The sequence below is a fragment of the Anas acuta genome, chromosome 1 (assembly GCF_963932015.1).
Source record: "Anas acuta chromosome 1, bAnaAcu1.1, whole genome shotgun sequence".
In the NCBI taxonomy this organism is placed as follows: Eukaryota; Metazoa; Chordata; class Aves; order Anseriformes; family Anatidae; genus Anas; species Anas acuta.
The window spans coordinates 190,715,661-190,735,951 of NC_088979.1; the positions used below are offsets into that span (position 1 = coordinate 190,715,661).

Genomic DNA, 20,291 nt, shown 5'->3' on the forward strand with positions numbered 1-20,291 from the left:
TGGAGCAATAGGTCAACAGGCCTTAAGGAGCTCGGCACAGACAAATGTAGATCTTACCCCTGGACCAAAACAAGCCCGTGCACCAACACAGGCTGGGACTGACCGAGCAGGACCCCAGGCCCTGGTGGACAAGTTATTCATGAGCTACCACATGCTGGGCTGCATTAATGAGCGTGTTACCAAGATGTGGTGAAAAGTGACCACTCCCTTCTCCTCAGCACTCATAAAGCCACAAAAGGGGACCTGAGACCAGTTTGGGGCCCCAGGTAGGAGAGACACTAACAAACAGGAGTAAAGCCAGGGGGGATTAAGACAGCATGGAGCAGAGCCCAGGAGGCAGGAGGAGAGGCTGGTGGCACTGGGGTTGTGCAGGCCAGAGGAGGAACAGTGAAAGTGGAATTTAGTTGCTGTACCCCACTACCTAAAAGTCAGGCACAGGGAAGACAGAGATTCACCGTTCTCAGGAGGGAACCATGAAAGAACAGGGAAAGGACACAGGTGGCAACATAGGAAATTCCAAATGTGTACAAAGAAAAATTATCTGGAATGAAAGTTGGTCAGCTGAAGCAAGGGCTTAGAGAGGCTGTGATATCTCCACTGTTGGAAATTTTCAAAACTCGACTGGATGAGGCCCTGAGCAACATGGCCTAATTGTGAAACTGGCCCCACTTTGAGCAGGAGTTGGACTTGAGACCTCCAGAGGTCCTTTCCAACTTCAGTTTTTCTGTTACCATGGAAAGTCCAGAATGAGGATCAAGATTTATCCAGCTTATATCCAACAGATGTCAGATTGTATTCTCAGCCTACAGAAGGAAGCCAATGCATCAGGTCAGATGAGGGAGAAGATGAAGCTGGGGAAGATGCCATTCCTGTGTCGACCCCTCTGCATGCCAAGCAGTACAGCACAGAATAGGCTGGTGGTCACATCTGGCATATGAGGACTACCAAGAAGGAAAGATGCTGCCCCACAAACTTAAAATGCAGGGCTCATCGAGGAGCAGGAAGGGCACTGAGGTGGGAGTCAAGCACATGAACCTTTTCAAATTCAGTTGCAACAGATTTAAGGCCACGTTTGCAGCAATTGGTCCTGGGCTGTTGTAGGAATGGACAGGACCTTGTCTCCAGCATGAGGAGCTGCACTGGCTGGTGAAGCACGTGCTCCTCATCCAAGCATCCCTATCCCACCCCACATCCAGGACACCTGCTGCACCTGAGGTGAGCTGGGTCTGAAGGGACAGTGAAGTGACAGTCTCACACCATCTCTGGGACAAGGCTCTCTCATCTGTGCCATGGTCTACAGTGTTGTTGTTTTTTTATACCATCATGATCCCTCCAAAAGGCTAATTTAGCAAGAGCAGAAAGACAGTCTAAAACAAGAAATCTGAGTTCAGTTCCTGGCTCTGTCACAGATTTTTTGTGCAATTGCTGAATTTGTCTGTGTCTCAGTTTCCATCTGTACAATTGGAGTTCTTGCCAGTTTTGTCTATTTAGGGTTACTAGGTGGTGTACTGTGAGACCCCAGTCAAAGTAGAACTTTGAGGCGTTCTCCTTATTCAAAGAAATGAAAATACATTTGGAGCAAAAATATATTTGTCAGCATGACAACACTATTTCTATCATGTAGGTGCTACTTACTGTACCTTTAGTAGTTTCTCGAACATTAAATTCATATGATAAACTATCGAAGACTGGGAAAAAATCATTCACTGGCTTTATCCTGATGTAAATGTAAATGATGTCTGGAAATATAACAGAAGATTAAATCATAGTTAAGTATGGCTGTGAAATTTTCTCATGCATATATTCAAAATACATATGGTATTCCTCTCTCCATGCTGTTACAGCACAGGAAAATATCAAAAAAGTGTAAAAGGGATACTTGCTTGAGTAGTGAGGAGAGGCAATATCTCGCACTCTGACAGTCAAAGAATAAACTTCAACTCCTAGATTAGCTGGGTTTTCTAAATCAATACTTCCAGTCATCTAAATTAAAAAGAAACACAATTGTATTTACACTTTACACATAAAGTCACAATGCACATGATGGCAATTAGTTTTTTCAGCATTCTGTAAGTGTGGTCTCCCTCTTGACTATGTAGAATTGCCCTGCAGGAGTAATACAGGCTATAAATCAATTACAGGATTGAATTTCAGGCTTTTTCTTTACGTTCACGCTTTGGTGTCTCTTGGTAATTCAGAACTCTTTCCTTCTGCCAACAAAATATCTTCCTCTTAAGTGCAGGAAGTTATATCGTTTGAAGGATAAGGTCTTGGCCTCTTACCTAGTTAGTTCAAAGTGTATCTAATGAGCTGGCTATTTGCTGTGCCCTTTGTTGGCTCAGTAGGAATCTGTGATTGCTAAATTGCAATAGTTACTCCTTCAGCTCATTCCTGCAGACCTGTATTATAGGTATCAGGTTCGGCTACAACTGTTTGTCCAGGAACCAAGTAGCTACCAAGCGGTGGCTCACACAGAGATTTAAATCCTCATCTCCTGAGCTCTGTCTCTCTGCAGGAGCCTCATAAACTCTGGGGTAGAAGCACTAAAGCACAGGCATCCACTGTTTATTGTCAGTAGGGAAACTCCTGGAGGGATGGGACACTTCAGATAACCTGTTACATTACACAAACGTGGTAATCGAAAGGCTAACAACAATAATGTCCTGTGCAGAAAAGTAAACTCTCTTTTTTTTTTGTGTTGGCAGATGAAGCAGATAAGGACAATGGTCATCAACATTTATACTTCAGATTAGAAATCAAAGTAAACCATACAAAATTATTTTACCGCTCCTATAGCACCCTTGTCTCTTAGGCAGAATGCCTTTGTATTCGCTAATTTTTGTGATGCCTCCTTTTTTCTGTACTTGTCTGTGGTTCTTTTTAAATTAACAAAGCAACCACCACTGCACTTGTCCAGCAGCTGGTGGGGGTTCTGGCAAATGCAAATATTGCAGCAGCTATTAGCATAACGAAGCCATGTTTTGACACGCAAAATCACACACGTGCAAATCCACCACACTTTCGTGAATTTTTATCACACAAAGTGGTTTTACAATTCTGACCAAGGAAGCTGGGAAGCAGTTCCTATGTCTGGGATTTCTCAAGTATTTTGCTTCTTCTTGCTGAAGACCAAAGATCTTCCATGGTCTGTCATGAATAAATGGGTATGAAGCAACATCAGATTTCTCTGCTTATTTATCTCAAAGCTGGTGTCTCATACCACCACTACCCCCAAATCTTTTTTTTTTTTTTTTTTTTTTTCAGTCATATCTAGCACTTTGATTCAAAATGGGAGAAGACAGTTTTCCGTTCACCAAATTCTGTAGGATCCATAGAAAGCATCCTACCAAATGGTACGTAGCTCACATCTAGTCAAAACAGCCATTCTCCCCATCTCACTCCACTGTGACATGAATTACAGTAATTCTGTTTTCTTTTTCAGACAACAAAGTAAGAAATGACTTAGTGATATTTCATAAGTTGCTTTTCTAATGAGACAATCTAACATAAAGCCACAAATGACTGACCACAAGTCTTCCGGACCCAGTAGACTCCAGAGCAAAGTTATTGCTTCCAAAACCAGATAATCCGGTGAAATTAAATAGATTGTTTGGTACATCAACATCAATATCTTTACAGTAATTTCTGAGATCAAGAAGAAATGTTCCAGCAGTTGTATTTTCATTTATCTCTTTCCTGTTTAAAAGAAACATGTTTCCCATCAGAGCTCCTTATATTTCTCCCCTTGAACTCTTCATATATTACATGCCAAAACATTGACTTCCATTTATTTTCTAAGTGAAATCCTAGATCTAAATAGACAACAGCTGATGAAGCAACCTAGAATCTGAACCATATGCTGTGGTGGATAACAGCCCTGCATGATGGGCAGGACACAAACATTTAGCCAGACCCAAACCAAAAACTTGGAATTCCGCTTCACTTCAAAAGCTGCCACGAGATCTTAACGTTCAAGATTACTAATTAGTAATTAGTTCAATTACTAATTAGTATTTTAAAATGTCTTTACAACACTCATTTCTTCAGTGCGTTGTGTTTTTTTGAAGAGAACCTCATTCTTTTCTCCTTAACTAATACCTGGACCGTTTTCCTGCTTTGTGAAGCTAGAGTTTCTGTCCCTGCTGCTGGCAGTGAGGGTCCCCGTGATGCACATGATGGAATTGGGAACAGAAGGTGTTGATTTCATTTTTTTTTTAATCAAGAGGATTAAGTACAAAAAAAACAAACAAACAAACAAAACAAAACAAAAAAAACTGAAGAACTAACTAAATGTCCTAATGTCATTAAGACCTGATGTTTTTTTTTTCCTTGTGCAGAACTGTAGTTCTTTAGTTGATCTCATTTTCTCCCCCCAAAACTTTTGTTTCATTTAGATCAGAGTTTGAGCTCACTGGATAACAATGAGACTGTTCTGTTATTGTCATGGATGTTGTAACCAAGCAGTGCTCTAAAGAATTCATTTCTCTTCCTGCCAGTCCACAAAACTACGTGATTTAAATGCAAGACGTTTATATTAGCTAGTGAGCAAGCAGTTTAAACAGATACCCACTAACCAGGAATCCCTCACTGCAGAGGGTCTTGGCTTGAGGCACTGGATTTTTACCTGCAGAACAGTCAAACTACCACGTGTGCACTTGAACTCTTTGAGAACTGCACTATGCAGTGCTGTGTACCCTGAAAGATTGCAGCACAGGCACGTCAGACACTTCAGATGGACAATTTCTGTTGCTCGGTTTTGACCTCATTATTTCTATAAAATGAAGATAACGCCGCATCCTCATCTACAAACGTAAACCAGCTGATCATCACAAGGTCTCAGAGAGTTCAGAGCCACAGCAAAAGTCCATGGCTAAATTACTGTGCACAGAGGATACAAGACAAGAGGTGATCTGGACTCTGAAGACCTTATGGACTGCATGAGACAAACACCATGGAGGCCACTAGAAACAGATTCAGAAGAGAAGCTTAGAAATTTCAAAATAAAACTCCAGAACTGCCTGGCAAGCTTTCCCTGGTGAGTGATTCCCCACAGTTTAACATAAAGTAAAAAGGGAGGAGCCTGGATCTGTATGGGTCAGAAAAGTAATTCTGTAAAACACATGGCTCTGATACCCTAATGAATTTGGTATCTGAGAGAAAGATAAATACAGTATCTGACCATACAGAGATATTTTTAGCCCAAATTTCAGTTTGCACAAGTCAGAAAAGTGAACTTTCTGTCCTAAAGCACTTAGAGTGAACACTAACCTTCAAAGGCTAATGCTAAATATCCACTTGAACATCTAGCTGTAGGTCTGAGGACCCTAAATGATGTGCCCTAGACATGTCACTGGGCTGGGGCAATGAGGGGGCACTCAGGCAACAAGAGCCTCGATACCTGAAGGTAGAGGGAAAGCATTCTGGTGGGTTGTCATTGATATCTTCAATAGTGATGATGATCTCCATTTCACTGGCATGGCCACCACTGGGACTGTCCTCCACCCGCACTATAACTGAGATGTTAGGGTGGAGCTTCAGGGGAGGGACATCCCTGTCGATTCTCCTGGTCACCTGCAGCAGTCCAGTTGCTGGGCAGAAAGCAGCCAGAAGTTAGATACTCACCCTCAGGGAGATAGCAAAACTCATGGTGTACACACGGAAGGACAGGAGAGCTCATCAGACAAGTGGCAGACTAAAAATTCTGCTGTTCTGTGGAAATCATGGCTGGTTTAGTTATGTTTAAAAACAATACACGATGGCCTTGAAAATTCTGTGTAAGACTTCCATGGATAAATAACCATTGCTCAAAAACATACCAGTGGTGGCCTCAGCAGAGGCCTCAGATTTCCCTTACACTCTCAAATAGGTAGGGCAAGTCAGAGTTGAGTGCACTTGCAGACCATCAAGGAGAGTGAGCTCCTAATGCCTTGCTCTCTATCTAGTAAAATGGCTTCACTTTCTGCTGCTGTCATTCAAGCATCCTTCAGCACCTCTAAATCTACTCATACATCAACAGATCTGCTCTCAGCTTCTGCCAAGTGTTCTGGTCAGCCATGCAATTAATTTATTGTTTTGTGTGTGTGTGTTTTTTTTTTTTTTTTCACTTTTGTTAGCCTCTGTCCAAAAAAGAGAAGATTGTTCTGGCAGAGCACAATACTATTCCTAGAGTACTGAGGAGGTGAAGAACAGTTTGTATATCCTCTGCCTTTTGGGGTGCAATTAAGGGGGGCAGTAGCAACATATGGCCAAAGGACATAGGGAATCCAAAGCATGGAAAGATCATCTTGATCCCCCATAGCACTGTGCTGCGTGGCATCTCTTACAGCTGTGAGAAGCAGCTCTAAAACAATAGCAGGTGAGGGACAGAGCAGTCACTGAATGCCAGCCCTAGAAGCAAAATCTTCAGGTCAGTGGTGTGTGCACCCCACAGAACATAGAAACAGCACAAGAGAGGTAACTCTTTTTAATGGCCTTGCCTGGGGAAGGGCATAAATAGAGCCATGAAGCTGAGGTGTAGATTTGCCGTGCATCTCAGTGCTAGAGCAGATTTCAGGTAGGAGAGAGCAAATTGTGGTCTATCTACTTGCAGCTGTTGCAAGAGCCCCACAAGGACCACAGAGATTAAAATCCCCAGAGATTAAAAAGAAGGCAGCTGATCTCACTTCCATGCAAGGCATCATCAACCTCCAGCCATACTGACTCCAGTCAGTATTTGTCAATAAGTCACCTTTGGTCTACTTTCTTTAAGATATCTTATTTAACCCTGTTCAGCTAATGGAAGAACTTGACCCTAAAAACCTACCAAGAAACTCAGGCAAAATCATTTTTTGCTGTGTGGCGGGGGGTGTATTAGAAGATATGGTTTTTTTTTTGTCTTACATGGATTTATGGAGAAATATGGGACAGAAGACTGGATGCTGTAGAAAAGTCTGCTAGGAGAGTCTTCATCATCAGGATCTTTAGCTGTTATATTGGCAACCACAGTCCCTGGGCTTTGTTCCTCTGGAATCCTGTAGATTCTTTGTTTTCTACAAGAGAAAGCAAAATTCAGAAAAAGGCATGTCTGTGTTTGCAGGAGCAGCTGATCACAGGCTTAGCCGAGCAGCCAGTTGTAGCAGCAGAGCCATGGCCACACTGGGCTGGGAGATGTCAGGGTAAATATCCCAGTCACTGGTTCTGCCAGCTGGACCTGTAGCAGTAGCTGAACTGGAATGTGGGCATAAAGCATGACAAAGCCACACAACCAAGTGTCCTTCCCTTCCCCTGCAACTTGTCACAGGAAAAGCAATTTGACTTTCACAGAACTGTGGAAGCTGAAAATGGAAGGGGCTGTTAAGTCATGCAGTTTGTCTCCCTGTAAAGCCACCAGCCTGTAAAGCCACTTGCTCTCATGCTGTCATTCTGCAAGACAAAAACAAAAATAGAAGCACTAATGCAATTAATTGTATTTTGGAATGAATGCTGGAGGCATCTGGGGGACAACAGTATTACTGAAAAGCTTGAGCTGGCCCTGCAGCAGGCAGAGGCAAGAGGGAGCCCTGCTGTGGGTGTCCCCCAGATGTCCTCATGATGTTGCTCCAAATTCTCTGCAACATCTGTCTGATTCATTTTACATGGAGAAAACGGTTCTTTAGTGCTGCTGTTTGATATGCCAGTGCTCCCAGATTTCCCATGAAGTGAGTGAATTTTATGTCCCAGGTACGGTCTGGCAGGCAATCGTGCAGGATTGCTTGTAATGGTTGCAGTTGCATGTTCACATGGGTACTCAGGTATGCAATTATGGTACTTGAACCACATGTAAAAGCAGGCATAGGCAAGCACGCAAAAACTCTGCAAGGACTTTATGAGGGCTGATTTATTCCACAGAAACACACAAACACACAAAACATCTGCTAACAAAAGTCAAAGGGAGTTGAAAGTGTTCAACAGTTCAGAAAAGCATTAGGAGCATGTTTCAAGACCGAACCATTTTTGTGCACTTTAAACTTTCCAAGCCACCACGTAGCTAATTGACTAGTCTATAGTTCCTGCAATAGGAAAACATGAGCCCTTTGTTTTCCTCTGAAACCCAGCATTATGGGGCATTTAGCAACTGGAGCAGAGAATTGCAGAGGCAGAGCAGAAGATCTGATGCCTCCAGGTCTTCACTTGCAATTTGAAGAATGGCTAAGAAGACACAGTACTTCAGCTGTTCTGTCAGCTGATGTTAAAAGAGGAAAGCATACAGCAGGCAAATCACATAGAGTTTTCTCAGTAAAAACACCTAACGGTCAGCCAGCAACAAACAAAAAGGTGTTTGTGAAGGCTGTGGAGTCTGTGTACTTACTAAGGCTCTGTCCCACTCTTGGTGTTGGATTGCTTCCTTATTCTCCCATTGCTCAGCAGTTACTCAGAAAGAAAACAAACAGCAACAGATCTCCATCACTGCTACCAAAAATGCCTCCTGAAAACTCCTCTCTGATCACTGGGGATATGGGAGGGACAGCTCTCGCTGGTTTTGGTGAGACAGCTAGAACTATCAGCCCTGCCCAGACTCATTGCACAGAGTGCTTGTGGAGCTGGGGCCTCCTCTACACAGCTACATCTGGGCTGTGTCCTGCTGATCTACCTGCCGCCTGCCTGTGGTATTTTACAGTATGGTTCAAGCAGACCTTTTGGACGCCACAGTATAATTGTGAAGGAAGCATATGTTTGTTTTCTTGTCTCCTCCTTTGTTTTCCTCGCTCCATGAGTTTTCCATTGATTTTAACATCCAGAATTTCAAAAGGCTGAAATGCCGATGGAGTGTTGTGAACACCAAAAACAGATGTGCCTACATATACTGTGAGAACAATTAAAAAGGCCCTTTGAAACTCTGTTCTTGACAGCTTTGATCAGGAGAAAATAAAGAAGGTTTTCTAACTTGTCAAGTTTCCCCAGCTTCCATCCCAGCACTAATTATTATAGTGTCAGAAAATGCATAGTCCCAGCATGTAGCTCACATTTTAGCAGGGGAGAGGGCATGCATGTGCACAGTGAGGACAGCTCATGAAGTGCAATTTAATCTCAAGCTCTTTACAAACCGAGCTTCTATTTTTGGACTGTAGTGTCAATCTAAAGCGGAAAAGATTCAAACAAATACCAAGCTTTATTTGTGCCATACTACATCTTAGCCTTAGACGTGAGGTGTTAGGGATACTCCAGTCACTGAAGCTTTCGTTATCTTGAACAAATAGATAAATATTTAAAAGAGCTCCTTCATCATTCCAGACATAAGGATAAATAAACAGAAAGGGCAACATTTGGAGAAAATAGTCTAGAACAAACCATGCAGGCTTTGGGCCTGGGAGGTGGATTCCTCCTGCTTGTATCAGTATAGTAATGTGGAGAGAGCTGTTAACCCTACTGCTTACTGCATGCATGAAATTCAAGTCATAAATAAGTACCAACAACAACAAAAAATCCATGTCTGTTTCTAATATTTTATTCTTCTAGTTCTTCAGATTCTCCACCCCTTTACCCAGCACTGTCCAGCTCCTTGGCCTCAGCCCAGGAGCTGTGCATTGCTCAGGCCCCACAAGGCAGCCAAAAGACTGCTCCAAACAAGTGGCTGGAGACCTCTTGGCGTGCCCAGGTGCTGCACTGTCTTCTCCCTCTTTGCATAGATATCAGGAGAGAACCCACCATAAATATTCTTGGCAGGGACCTTGTAAAGCTTCAGTATCAGGAGAGGTAAAGAGAGTGTCCAGAATCCAGTCAGTGCCTCATGCAAAGTGACGAAGATAAATCAAGAACGTAATCAGACCAACCCTGTAAGAACTGCATTTGTCAGGCTCCAACTTCAGAAACAATCACCCATTGTATTTCCACCACACAATAGCCTTCTAGTAGCATATGGATATTCTCTCCCATTTTGCAAATTTTCAACAATGCTCCTGCTTCCAGCTAGAGCTCCATTAATTTTCAAAAGCTATTTCTGACTTGTGTGTTATGACACAACAATTTCCTGCTTATGACACAGTAAGAGATGGCAACGTTTCAAACAGCACTGGGATCATTTACAAGTGTAAGTGTCTGGGAAGAAGAGGAAAAGACAGATCAAAAGTGAGACCTTTTTATGTCTAGACATTTCTGCATGAATAAACATCATTATGGTGAAATGCACATCTGCATGAAGGGTAAACTCTGTATGATTGTATTCACACAGAGTAAAACTCATGTCTTTGTCTGAACTTGTCCACAGGTCTTTGCATAGCTTTAACCTCTCTAAACGCTTACAAGCACAACAAGCTTGTTTGGTTGCTTTTAGCACGAGGGCAGAACCTGGAAAACTTAAAACTGTTAAAAATACAAATAAGAATAAAAAAGGGAAACTAGAGCAAATCTTCTCAGCAAAACAACAGGATTCATGACAAAGTGAAAATACAGTTTTCAGTAGTACTGTGTTGTTACATTAGCTTGCCCTGTATTATGCCCTCCCATTGGTGCCAGGGCAGTAAGGCTGGGAAAACATCTACATTTTCATTACAATGGAAGTTTTTCACTCACGTGGTAAAGTAAGGTCTTTCATCATCGATGTTAATTATATTTATATTCACTGTTTTAGTGGAGTTGAGTCCTTCTGGATCTGTCACTGTTATATTTAAAAAGTACCTGTTAAATAAGAAAAAAAAAACAAGAATCACTCCATGGCTACGTAGGAAAACATTGCCTACTGTAAGCTAATAAAAAGAGCACATGAATTAAATAAATTCTCACCAATGTGGATCTTTCTCATAATCAAATACTTTTTTGGAATAAATGCTTCCATTTTCCAAGACCAGGAATGGCACTGATGCAGGAAGCGAGGAATACTGAAATGAAGAGCACAGTGCATTAGTTTTTGTATCCTTTTGTTAAAGCATCCCTCTGTTCTTGCCTTGCCTTGTAGAAGGGGCCAAGGTACAGTGTCTCCTACTATCTCAGACCTGCAACCGGAATTTAACATAGAGGTCAGAGCCACAACACAGCTGGCAAAATCATTTTTGGGGTGGCAGCAGAGTACCTCCATGCAGGAGGAGAGAGAAGGGCTGGGGCTGGATTTGGGAGACTAAAGAAGAGCTGTGCAGGAGGCAATGAAGTCTGGGGGGTCAGGCAAGGGAAGAGGCTGGGGAAGGGTAAGTGGACTTTCATGGGGTGCTTGAGGGAGTGTGATCTCAGTGTTCGCACAGTGGTCAGCATCTGCACGTAGCTTTAGATACTTTGTGCATTGCACAACACAAATGGGTACCGTAACCGTACCAGTGCACGAGATACATCCCCTCGCCTCTGCTTCCCTCCTCACCAGCCCACGGGGGCTTGGTGGTTTGGCTGGGTAAAGCCTGAGGATGGATGTCAGGGTAATTGCTCTCCTGAATAATGCTACACGTGGAATTAACATCTTCAGGTTCTGTTCTTGTACATGCTGTCTGTTATAACACAAAAATCAACAAAGCAAAGCTACAAAATGGTTCTTAGGTTAGTGCAGTTACTTTTCTCCTTTCTGCAAACAAAGTTATCACTTTCCAGGAATGTTGCTGATATCAAGAGTATTTTCAGATCTGCTAATCCATTTTCTTAACTGGGGGTCACAGTTTGCCCTAAGATTGTCACAAAAATGAGATTCAGTTGCCTTGCAAGCAGTTTCCTTACCGTCTCATTTGAAAGAATTTACACCGTGACACAATATTAAAAACTTTACTTACATTTAATCACTCTCATCTACTAAAAATGTTTTGCAAGCTATTTTTTTGTAAAGAGAGACATGATTTCTACTGTATCTCTGATTAACTATATCAAATTCTGCCTTCAATACCCCTTAATTTTGGAGTGCTGAGAAATCAAAATACAATTTGAGCCCAAGTGTTGAGGCTGGGTTTTCTCAATTTATTATTGAAAATGGTTCTTTTTTCCTGACAAAACCTTTTCCTGTGTTCCTGACGATGAAGTGCATTGTTGAAAGATGCTAGCAATAAGCATTTCAGAAACAGTCAATAATATCATCTCTGGTTGTTTTTTTTCAACTTACTTTGAGTCCACCATTTTCAGGATCAGCTGCATAAACTTGGTAAATGCATTCAGGCCGTGTACCTTCCAAGATGTAGATAGTTACAGCTGCACAGATATAAGTGTACTAAGTGTTAATTGGTTAAGAATAAAGGACACAACAGCAAACATACTGATAAATTAAAGCTGTACAGGCATATTACTGACTGCTGTGTGTTCTCACTTCACCGGTGTAATTCCAAAATCATCACAGGAAATGTGAAGAAAACACTCGAAAGATTAAAAGGAAAAATGCTTATCTGTAAACAGAAAACCATCACTGATAGATGCAATCTGAATTATGCCTTAGGGAGGCTGATCTATACATCAGGTCTTCCTTGAGCTGCTCAGTGGGGTATGGAGTACACATGTGTCTGCCTTTACCATGCAGATAGGAGAACATAGCTCCGTGCTATGTTCCCATCCCCTCTACAACCACCCTTGTCCCCTGCCAGGAGACCTCAGAGCTTTTCTTCATCTTTTATGCTTTTTCTTTACATCTGTGAGGTAAATAAATAGTGGATGCTCTGCGCTTGAACTTTTGCCTTATTAAGGGTGTTAATTCTGTGCAAGGAGTGTTGTGAGAGCTCCTTTCTCTGTCAGGAGCTCTCACAACTGGGCTATCCCATACTGGGCTACAGGCAACAGGCTTAGCTCTCCTTGGCCAGAGTGATTAGCAAAACAACAGATCTTTAGATCCCATTATTTGCTTTCTGCCCTTTTGTGTCTGCTGGACCTGGCGTTTCTGGACTATTAATTTCCACTGTGACCCCTGCTGACTGCTGCTTCTCATCAGAGCAGTGGGAATCCCAGAGCAGTGTAATGAGTTGTTCCCAGAGGACAACAATATGAATATAAAGTTTAATGAGAGGGAGATGCTTTTTAATAACCAACGAATGTGCAATTAGCGTCTAATTGTGGCTGGTACTGTTAACTAAAGCCACGCAGTTAGACAGATCAGACATCTGTGCTCACCAATTTATGGCAGCTCTAGCTGAGAGTTAAGCTGATGCACTGATTTGTAACAAGCTCCCACGTAGAGTGTGCTTCATGCTGTGCCGATCCCTGAAGTGTCACGTTTAATTATTATTAGATTCCAGCAGCACCCATGATATGCAAGACACCCTTGACACCGAGAAGATGACGCGGCCTTTTCCCTCAGGGAAGCTAATTTGCTTTACAAACTAAGTATTGTATAGAAGTGGGAACGTCAACGTGCTCAGAAGGCATTAGTGAGCGGGCTGATTTGAGCACGGCTGTGCTAAATCCATCCCTGCAGCAAGCCCTGCCCTCTGCAGCACTGGATGGCCAGGCTGCAGCCACACTACTCTGCTGACCATTCCAGGAGCTGCAAGCCATCAGCCTAAATAATACCACTGCTTTCCAGATCTACAGGGTTCAGCAGCCACTTACAAATGCCTACCATGAACAGACCATAGCTTGCTATTCTCAGATAGAAAAAAAAAAAATGTTGAGGGTTGAATTACTGAATGTTCTTGCCTAGGTGCTGTTATGAGTTCAGACACCCCAGCCTCGTTGCTAATGCTATTGCAGACTTCTCCCTGTTGCACCTTGCATGTGGTCTGAAAGAAAAACTGGTTTCAGGTAAGCCCAAAAGGTAGCCAGGTTTACTGCCATCTGCCACAGGCAGGAGACAATTTTTGCCTTTTTCCATTTACACCACCATAAATCACAATCTAGGAGATCTCATTCTTCAGAATGATTTTCCACTTAATTTTCACATGCAGGTGCAAATGTGATACACAGGTATAAAACACTGGCAGATTGCTGTCTTTGTTTTTCTCCCCAAGAAACTCTTGCATATACAAAACATACATTTATTTAAATTTATCTTGCTTCTCCAAATCAGTCCAGTTTCAACAAACTACTGAAACATGGACCCACAGTATACTGGTTACATCCCCACCAAACTTCATGTTTCCAATATATACCTCAATGTCACTTCACATCAAAAATAGTGTATATATCTACTGATATAAATAAGCCTGTGTTTATGTGTGTGTATGTTTATATATATATATATATATATATATATATATTTTTTTTTTTTTTTTTCAAACGTTTTTAAATGGTTCCATCACTTTTGGTCAAAACTTTAAGAAAACAGAAGGGCATCTCCGGAGATTAAGTATACCAAATATTTGTGTAAAATAAAGCTTTGGTAAAAACATCACCCTGTTCCTCCCTTGATTTTCTAAAGGAAAACACTTAGACCACTTTAACCACTGTCACTGTATGCAGTTCTGTTTTGTAAGTGATGTCAGCTTTTTCAGTATTGTTCTTTTCAAGTGCCTCTACCATCTTACTTTGAATTGCCATATTTCCTCGAAACACAGGAGGTTCATTTTTATCTACTACTTGGATAGTCAGTGTACTAAGGTCAGTTCTCCCAGTTGTATCTTCAACAAAAATCTGTAAATCAAAGCGCTTTGGCATTGTTTCATAATCTAGGACAGGGTTTCCACTGGTAACAACCTGAAAAGAGAAAATAAAAATATGATTAGCACATTATGAAAGAGATGTAATTTATAATCTATAGGAGAGAATACCAGTTTGATGGACATTTTCCATCAGTAAGCAGTGAGTATTTTAGATTATATGCTGATTGCTGGCACAACCCTTGCCACTGGCTGAAATGTGAGTAAAAAGAGAATGGAAAGACCAAAATGTTGTGGCCTCACAGAGCAACTCAAGGACCTCTTGTATAAGGGACAGTTTGGGGAGGAGAAAGCCTGGAAGGAGCCACCATGCCTTGCGTCAATCCATGAGCGGCAGGCACCCGGGTTCATGGTCTTACTCCCCCTACATTTTCTCCCAGAAACATCAGCAAAGAGAAATAGAAAAGGGCCCTTGTATCAATTCTGTGAAAACCTGAATTTCCTTGGAAACTTCCAGAAAAGTGGATTCAAAGGTGCTCTTGAGTGTCGTTGTTCAGGCACAGGCATACAAGTGAGTTGCAACGGGATGACAAGTTATCATGCATCTGAACACTCACTGCCAGTGACAAATGTGAGGTAATACTTGCTAATTTATCCAGCAAGAAAAACTAGCCTGAAACAACCAAAATTACTTTGCATTTTCCACAGGACAAGAGTACGCAATAGATGGAAATAGATCACAGATGTGTGGAAGTGTGATAACTTCATACCTCAAGGTAACTTCCTCATATGTCACAGCCCTCATTCCGAGTTAAACTTGGCTTTGATCTGACTCAGCTTACTTTGTTTTGGAAGTGAGTCAAATTCATTTTAATTCGAGGTGAGAGTGTCCAAGTAAGAGCTGCATGTGGTTTAAATAATCCACTTTAAATTCACAGTGACTTCATATTAATTAAGTTGAAAAACTATGGATAAAACCTCAAAACAGAATCAGGTCCTCCATGTCCTTCTTTACCTCAGATTTTCTAGAAAATCATGTTTTCTATCCCAGAATAAACAGAATTATTGTGATAAGCAGTTTTTGCCTAGATGCAATTAAAATCGTAATCACTATTACTACTCATTTGTCATATCTATTACAGCATGTCCAAATAGTACAGCGGTCTGCATTTGCAACTCCTCTGATTAAAAGATGAGTCACTGTGCTCTGTCAGTTCTCAGTAATCCAGGAACCATCAGCCTCCAGGACAGAGCATTGCTCAAGCTAAATGTAAAACTCACCCTGTATACAAGATCTCCTGTGGATTCAATATCAAACGCTTCTGTAAGTGGATTTGAATTTAGTATGGTAGGATGTATTATTGCAACACCTTCAGAAGACAATGGAGTAAGGGTTACATTAAAGGTGTGAACGGAAACACCAGCTGGAGAATTTTCTTCAACAGTGCCTGTTGCAGGTAAGCCCCTAAACAACTGGATTCTTCTTCCTGCAAGATGAAAATGAATGAGAAATTACTTCGGGGAGTCTTAGGCTAGCAGGAGCGCACAGCTGGTGCCAGGAGATGCCATTAATGAGCACAAAATGGCCTGATTCTCTTTTTGCTTATGAATGGTGGCATTGCACTGTAGTAAATCCAGCGCTAATGGCAAAAGAAGGAATCTCTAATTCAGCACTATACTACTGTCACTTAGGGTGCTGATGTTTAAGTAGTATTGTTGCTGTGTTGTTTGCCTACATATATGCCTTCATTTAGTAGGAAAGAAACAGTGTTTGTTTCTATTATTTCATTTCACCCTCCATGCTAGCTAACTGCTGCCTCTGTGCACTAATGGCACCAAAAAGCACCTTGAACCACACAGGCCAGGATGTTAAAGAAGCAATCTTCACCGTGAGCCACACCACCTGCAGCACCCACTTCCTCCATTTCCCTTTCCTTAGTCTCTCTGGCATGCTGTGTGCAGGCCCGGCTGGTGAGTTGTGTAAGCAGCATCTCTGGGGGCTGTGCTGGTTTCTCTTCTGCTCCGAGCACGGACGGGCAGCCGTTCATTCCCCAGGGCCCACAAAGGCACCCCGTGGTTTACAACCGCCTGGCTGCAGCCAGGCTGTGGCATCCCGTGGCCTCGTGTGAACTCCCTGCTACTCCGTCAGGCCTCCCCACTCCCCGAGTCAAAATCTGTGCTCGCTCTGATGTTTATCACGGGTATTTTTGTGTTGTTTTAACAGGGGCCTGTGGCGCTTTATCTCCTGAAGAGTGCGTAGGAAATATAAATGAGGTCAGCTTTTAGGGCATGCCCTGAAACAACATCTTAGTACCCTCATATCCCTAAACTGGCCTCAACAGGAGACCACGGCAGGACTGGATGCTGCTTGGGGGGCTTTGCTGGCCTGTCCAAACCATATGCCAAGGGAGCTAGCTGCCTTCGGTAAAACTTTCCACACAGCCTGTGCCAAGACAGCGGGAGATACTCTTCACTCGAGGGCCAGGCTGTTCATACCACAGCATTTACTGTAGCAAAGCTTCACAAAGCCTGTATTTTTGTTGGGCAGCTGCAAGGTAAAACGCTGCTAGAGGAACTATTCTGAGGCCATCAGGGCTGCAGCACAGCCACACTTGGATGCTCAGGTTCAGAATGGAGCTCAAGGACGCCAAAGGGAAATGGGCTCCTGTGCACTACACTATTTGCCTTCGCCACTGGTAGGATGGAACCACTTCCCTCTTTCCTCTTCTTATATGGCTGGGGAAGGATAGTTCACATCAGTTCCCAAAGAAGCATTAAAATTGCCACTGCTCCAAGATCATCAGGATCTTTAATCTAGAAGGGGAGAGTTCAGCTCCAGTGCTTTCAATGACTTTAGAAGAAGCCTCGGTGATTTTTGCCCCAAACCATCCCAAATCTTGTTTCTTTGATTCACTAGCAACATTTTGGAGCATTTTAGGGACAGATCACATATGATCTGTTTCTGTGTGTTAGCCATTGCTCCTTTTACTGGACTCTCAAATAATGTTCCCCATAGGATCAAAGACTTAGGATATTAGTGCCTTTGCTTCATAAGAAGCAAAAGTAATAACAGTAGATGAATCCCTGAAACAAAGCATTGAGTCCTGTTTCCCCTTCTTCACAAGTCCCAGAGAAGGACTAAGCGTTTATCAATGTTCTTAAAGATTCTGGAAAACATCATCAACAGAAATCGACCATGCAAATGAGACTGAGCTGAGAGGGCCTTCTGGGGATACATTTCCACAAGTGGAGCTGAACATTGAACTTGCTACTGACAGCAAGCCAGAGTTCATTAATGGAAACCATTTATAAAATCAATGAAATCATTTACAACATTTAGAAATGAAGAAAGAAGAGAGTTGCTATTTTCATATTATCTCTGAAGATTTTTTTGGCAGTTTATTCAGGATTTGTCTTTCTAAATCATAAGCTCTCACTATTTGTTCTTTATTTTTTTTAACTGAAATTTTCCACCCTGTATCTAAATGGCGTCTTCTTCTTCCAACTGATTTTACAAAAGCCTTCCTTCTGTATTCACAAGTCCTTGGTTACCCCTTTACTTCAGAGGACGAACCATGCCTGAAGAAATGTAATAAAGTATATATCTGAATTACCAGCCCCAAACATTAACAATTTCTGAGCCCAAAACAAGTTGGCTTTGAGATGTATATGTATGTTCAAGTCTTATTTATGTGTGATTTGTTAGCCTGAGTCACGTCATCAAGCTTTTCTTTCTCTGCAACCATGCACATCAAAAAAACACCATTCTTCAAGAAACATTGAGATTCACATGCAGCGTCCTGATTACAGTTTGGGGATCATAAAGCTAAAACACCAAATACTGACACGTTTCTGAGGTCTGGAAGAATTTAGTTCCTTGAAAGCAAAGTGATCCTACCTGGGCAGATAGCTTGCTACAAGCAACTCCATCAGCCACACAGATTGATATTTGAAGATCTACTTTAAGTTGCTAACATGTACATATTCATATTGGCAAAACTTCCATGTTTTTATCCTGGGCAAAAATACTGACACCCTCCTAATAACCTCTACCTGTGTTTTTTCTGTTTGGTTGCTTATTTTACTTCATCAGATAGAAATGTTATCAATATTTGAAAGGAGAATACTGCAGTATTGTTAATAGATATTGTCTCTTGCAGAACTGATCTCCTTTCCCATTCCAACACTTTCTTACTGAGCAGTGGCTATTACACACTGAAGTGCCTCTTCCAGCCAAGCGTCTTACTGAGAGGTCATATTCTCTTCATTATACTGCTGTAACCACAGAGCTCAATCTATTTCAGTAGAAAAATAATTGTTACTTGATTTTTTCCATCCGTGTCTGATCCTTAAATATGTATTATAAAGCTCCCAAGAGAAAGTACAACAGCCAACAGTGTTCTAATTTTAGCAGCGTAATGAAATCATGTTCTTACCAGATACTACTCCCAGCAAAATGAAGAGAAGGACTGTGCTCTTCATCGTCTTTATGACCCTGTCCTTCATGTCCCCAGGATACCAACTGAAGGAAGATTATGATATGTTTTCCCTCCTTTATAATCAGCTCCACCTAAATTCTTCCTCTTTGTCATGTTGTGGAGTGAGAAATTAAACAAAGGACCCGTGTCTCTAAGGGAGTTTCTAAACACCGCCAGCATGTTTGCTTGTCGGAGAACTGCTCCTTGCTGACACTCCATCCACAGACCTGGGCCACACTTGAGAAAACAGACATGAATAATCCTTTCACTGCAATCATCTTATTTATTGAAGCATTATGTAAAGAAACTAGCAAGTTCTAAATGTGGAAGTACTGTGCTGCTTTTGTATCTCTGGCAAATAAGGTGCTCTTTTCACAGACCAGGATCAAATACTCATGCTCTCTTAGTTACACCAAGAACCTGAATTTTTCTCGTTTCTCTGAGTATCAGAGAATTACTCAGACCATGCACACTGCATACCTGGAGGAGCAATTGTAGCATATGTACATGACAAAGTCAGTTTTGCTGTAGCTGTCTCAGGAACAGCATAAAGCACCGCTGACTCCCTTGGATTTAGAGAACTAGCCCACAATACACCCATGCAATTTGTTCTCTTTGATCTAAGGGCAGTCCTAGCGTTTTTTGGAGGAGCATATTATAGAGGTGGCACTATTACTGAGACTGGATGCAATATAGGTGCATTGGCATCAACTCATACAATAATTTAGGTAGGAAGGGACCTCTGGAGGTCACCTGGTCAAACACCCAGCTCAAAGGAGGCCTAATTAAATCAGGTTACTTAGGGATTTGTCCAGTTAATTCTTAAACACCTCCATACAAACTTATCAGCTCTGCCATGAGGCAGGACTTAGTGATTCATGTTTAACACCACTCTGGAGAAACCACACTGAGTTGTGAGCTAAGCTAGTATCTCTAGATGGTTCTGCGTGACACTCTATGGCTGTCCCAGTGAAAGCTGACACTAGACCAGGTAGCTCTATCCTGTGCTCCTGTGTTTTGTATAGTATGAGAATATTAATTGGACATGCTGAACACGAACAGCTAGCATAACACTGCGAGGGGCATTGGCTGTGCTTGCATGCACACCTTAAGCTACAGGATGGTTGTAGCTGGGACGAATCTGCTGCTATGACCCTGGAAAAGATGCATCAGTAAAACTACTGATCGGAGCTGACCCATACCCACATATCTGATACTGCTTTGGGGAATTACAAGAAATGTTCATTTGATGGTTGATCTGCATCTGTTTTGAAGTGCTTCTAGTTCTTGCCAAGTCCAGATGCAGCCTTGGTCTAGAAGTAAATGTAGCCACACTGTATCATCCTGTGAGCACACACTGCATTGGTCTGTA

The 20,291-nt window shown here is 42.1% G+C and overlaps 1 protein-coding gene across 1 annotated transcript in view; it reads right to left on the reverse strand.

Annotated features, from left to right (window-relative positions):
- The window catches only part of CDHR3 (cadherin related family member 3), a 33,275-nt gene extending 14,291 nt beyond the window's left edge, over positions 1-18,984 (reverse strand). Inside the window, exons 1-11 of the mRNA XM_068669782.1 lie at positions 18,878-18,984; positions 15,723-15,928; positions 14,370-14,538; positions 12,026-12,111; positions 10,738-10,832; positions 10,528-10,632; positions 6,880-7,028; positions 5,399-5,588; positions 3,528-3,696; positions 1,884-1,983; positions 1,641-1,739 (exon numbers count right to left, since the gene is read on the reverse strand). Coding sequence (XP_068525883.1) covers positions 1,641-1,739; positions 1,884-1,983; positions 3,528-3,696; positions 5,399-5,588; positions 6,880-7,028; positions 10,528-10,632; positions 10,738-10,832; positions 12,026-12,111; positions 14,370-14,538; positions 15,723-15,928; positions 18,878-18,947 — 1,438 coding nt within the window. The 5' untranslated portion in view covers positions 18,948-18,984. The remainder of the gene's footprint in view (positions 1-1,640; positions 1,740-1,883; positions 1,984-3,527; positions 3,697-5,398; positions 5,589-6,879; positions 7,029-10,527; positions 10,633-10,737; positions 10,833-12,025; positions 12,112-14,369; positions 14,539-15,722; positions 15,929-18,877) is intronic.
- Between the last annotated feature and the right edge of the window lie 1,307 nt (positions 18,985-20,291).